At 36.1% G+C, this 3,528-nt stretch overlaps 1 protein-coding gene across 1 annotated transcript; it reads left to right on the top strand.

The window, feature by feature from the left end:
* Positions 1-856: 856 nt before the first annotated feature.
* LOC131858735 (probable sarcosine oxidase) lies at positions 857-2,543 on the top strand. The gene has a single exon (XM_059212134.1). It carries the CDS (start codon positions 1,036-1,038, stop codon positions 2,293-2,295), a length of 1,260 nt encoding a protein of 419 aa, XP_059068117.1. The 5' UTR covers positions 857-1,035; the 3' UTR covers positions 2,296-2,543.
* Positions 2,544-3,528: the final 985 nt, after the last annotated feature.

Below are 3,528 nucleotides of genomic sequence, written 5' to 3' on the forward strand. Positions count from 1 at the left end.
GATTAAACAAAAAAAATTAAAGCACACATTTTAACATATTTTTAAATTATTTATGTTGCGATAGAAGTGTTTAAAGTGGATCTCAGAACACACATACACATGCATGAATCAAGAGGACAACACATTGAAATGAATGAATGAACAAAGGTTTTAATGATATCCCTTTCCTTTTGAATCTTGTATATTTTTCTATATATCTTGACCAAGTAATCAGTAATTTTTATTATTATTTATTTATTTAAATAATCAATGTTTAAAATCTCGATATCCAAATGTTTATTATGCCGAGAGGCATCTACAATGACATCAAAATGTTCGTAAACAAAAATTCAATTTTGAAACAATTGGACATGCAAATGATGGGTAAATGCTTGAAATATGCCATGTTTCAGCTTTTGTGGAGGAGTTATTTTATTATTCCAAATAAAATAGAACCCTCGCCACTTGTCTCCATTTAGATTCACAACTTTTTGCATGCAAGACTTTAATGGATTTGCATTCTTGATGTTTAGTATTTTAGAAAAATATTTATTTTACAGATGATTCTCTTCTATTATAAGATATCTCTGAACATATTTTACATATATTTTTTGAATATAGATATACAAGTTATTGTAAAGTCTCATATAATTGATCCAAATATCTATATAAACTACTCACTAACTTTAATTCTGACAAACAAAAAAACAATAAAAATAAAAATAAAAATAAAACTCAGACAGGGAAGGTGTACTTCTTTCGTCAGACTGACAGGGAAATTTGTTTGTGAATACCACAAATTTATATGTACGCATGACATCAGAAAATTGTAAGATTCTAAAAAGACGGGGAGTGGGACAGAATCTTTGCTGGCAACTGAATAAAGTATTCAACAAGCTACCTAGAGATTCCTGACCAATGTTCGCATCCAATAAGCCGATATCTGCCGAACATAATTCTAGTCTTACGAAGTGAGTCTACATAAAAGGTTTAGAGTCGCGCAGAACAGTGATCTGAGTCAAAATACCCAACACAAGTTAAGACAGAAGAGGGGCGATGGGTGAGATTGCAGGGGAATATGAAACAATAGTCGTAGGAGCAGGCATAATTGGCAGCTGCACTGCCTATCAAATTGCCAAGAGAGGCAAGTCTGTTCTTCTTCTGGAACAATTTGATTTTCTTCACCACAGAGGCTCTTCCCATGGGGAATCCAGAACTATCAGAGAAACTTATCCAGAAGAATACTATACTGCAATGATGGAAGAGGCTTTTTCCCTCTGGGAAGAAGCTCAGCAGGAAATTGGGTATAGAGTTCACATCAAAACCAAGCAGCTAGACATGGGTTCAGTCGAAAACAAGAGCCTCCAATCTGTCATAGGAGTCTGCAAAAAACTAGGGATCCCCCATGAAGTTCTCAATGCAGAGAAAGCTTGCTCAAGATTCAAGGTAATAAATTTGCCTCAGAATTGGATAGCTGTTGTCACAAACAGAGGAGGGATACTGAGAGCCTCCAAGGCAGTTGCAATGTTTCAGTCTTTAGCCTTGAAGAATGGAGCCACTCTAAGGGACAATGCCCGAGTCATGAAAATTAGCAACGGGTGGAAATTGAGGGATGGGTCAAATGGGGTTCTGGTGTGCACCAGCAGGGGCTCTGTACTTGGAAGGAAATGCGTGATTGCTGCAGGTGCATGGGCTCAGAAACTTGCTAAAGAAATAGCAGAGATTGAATTGCCTGTTCAACCTATTCATACCACTATTGCATATTGGAAAATCGAGGAGGGCTTAGACAGCTTTTTGCCTGAAAAAGGGTTCCCCACGTTTGCTTGTTATAATGATCCTTACTTTTATGGGACGCCCTCTCTGGAATACCCTGGGTTGCTCAAGATTTCAGTCCATGGAGGTTATCCATGTGACCCAGACAAAAGGACTTTGGTCCCTGATTTGGATGCACTTAAAAAGAAGGTAAGCCCTTGGTTAGCTGAAGGTTTTAGAGGGCATATTATGTCAGATAGCCCTGTTGTGGCAGAGGCGTGCATGTATTCAATGTCTCCGGATGAAGATTTCATCCTTGATTTTTTGCCATTGACAAAGACTTCATTGTCAAGAGACAAGTCTCCTATTTTGATTGCTTCTGGATTCTCTGGCCATGGATTTAAAATGGGTCCATTGGTGGGACGGATAATGGCAGATCTTGCCCTCAAAGGAGAAGCCCATGGGGTACCCTTGCAGTATTTTTCAATTGAACGCTTTCTTCAAAATCCTAAAGGCAATATCAAGGAATACGGTGAGCAGGTCCGCCCTTATGTGACATCATAAAGGTACCGAATTACAGAGAGGATAGCAATAGAACTGCTTGAATGTCGATTGCATTTCAGATGTCTGTAACGATCTTTCTTAGTTAAAACCTGGTGACATGAAAGACTGAAAATTTAGGTAATTTCAATATGTCTTCCAACATTTTAAGATCACAATTTGTCTTGTAATGTCAAAGCTTGCTTTTGCATGACATGATTTTTCAGTTTGAAGGATTAATAGAGCTTAAAGGACACACAGTATATATTATATATTATATAGTATTTAGTATTTAGAATGTATATCTTATTGCTTTGTTTCTGGATTCTATTGTGTAAGATATTGTTTCCATCTTTGTTTCATATCATATTCCGTGATGCATCAATTTATATTTCTACATCTCCTGGCACTCTTTTACATCCTGATGATGGATCATAGAGTGTGATCCAAAACATTGATAGCTAACAAAATCTTACAAAGTAGAATCCAGAAACAAAGCAATAATCTCTATAAACTCTGTAAATCTGATCTCTCTTGATGTATATCTTGTTCAGCATTGATTTCTTCCTATTCAGTAAACGGAATTTTGCAGCCTTGTTTTCTTTTGAAGTAGGGAACATAAGGTTCTGGGAAGCCTTTATCTTGGCAATCTCAAGATTCTAACTCTGCCAAACTCTTCAATGTCCTTGGGTTTAAACCTTGGTCACGCTTTTACAATTGTTAACAATTACCATTTCAACACAACCCTTTCCCATGTTAATGCATTGATTAGGACGCATCAACAATTTTTTTATCTTGGTTGCATTCCTCAATTGGTGCATTGATTTCTTTTGTCAAGTCTCAAGAACTCAAACAGAATTTGTGTATGCACTTTCTGCTTACTTAATGTCAGATGCACACACATATGGCTCTCAAAATTTTGAACAAAGTCTGAAATTAATCGTATATATCTCAACAGATATTCAGTAATTGCAAGATCTATTCATCTTGTAGAAAGTTATTGTGCCCCCTTTATGATTGCTTCATTATGCTATGTCTACAACTCATATAAAATCTATAATACCATAAGAATTTAAAAGACTTAAATTGATCACTAACATATTTCTCTTTTCAGTGCCATTTGTTTGCTGGAATTAGTATATTGACACAATGATGAACTTCTAATCTTAGAATTTGCCTTTCTCTGTATGCTAGCTGGTGTCTTTGTCTTCCTTATCAGTTGCAAATTCCATATTACTATGATCAGACTGGTATTAT

Source organism: Cryptomeria japonica, chromosome 10, assembly GCF_030272615.1.
Source record: "Cryptomeria japonica chromosome 10, Sugi_1.0, whole genome shotgun sequence".
NCBI lineage: Eukaryota > Viridiplantae > Streptophyta > Pinopsida > Cupressales > Cupressaceae > Cryptomeria > Cryptomeria japonica.

Excerpts from the sequence above, each read along its gene's own strand:
- LOC131858735 (XM_059212134.1), top strand. The coding sequence starts at position 1,036 with ATGGGTGAGATTGCAGGGGAATATGAAACAATAGTCGTAGGAGCAGGC.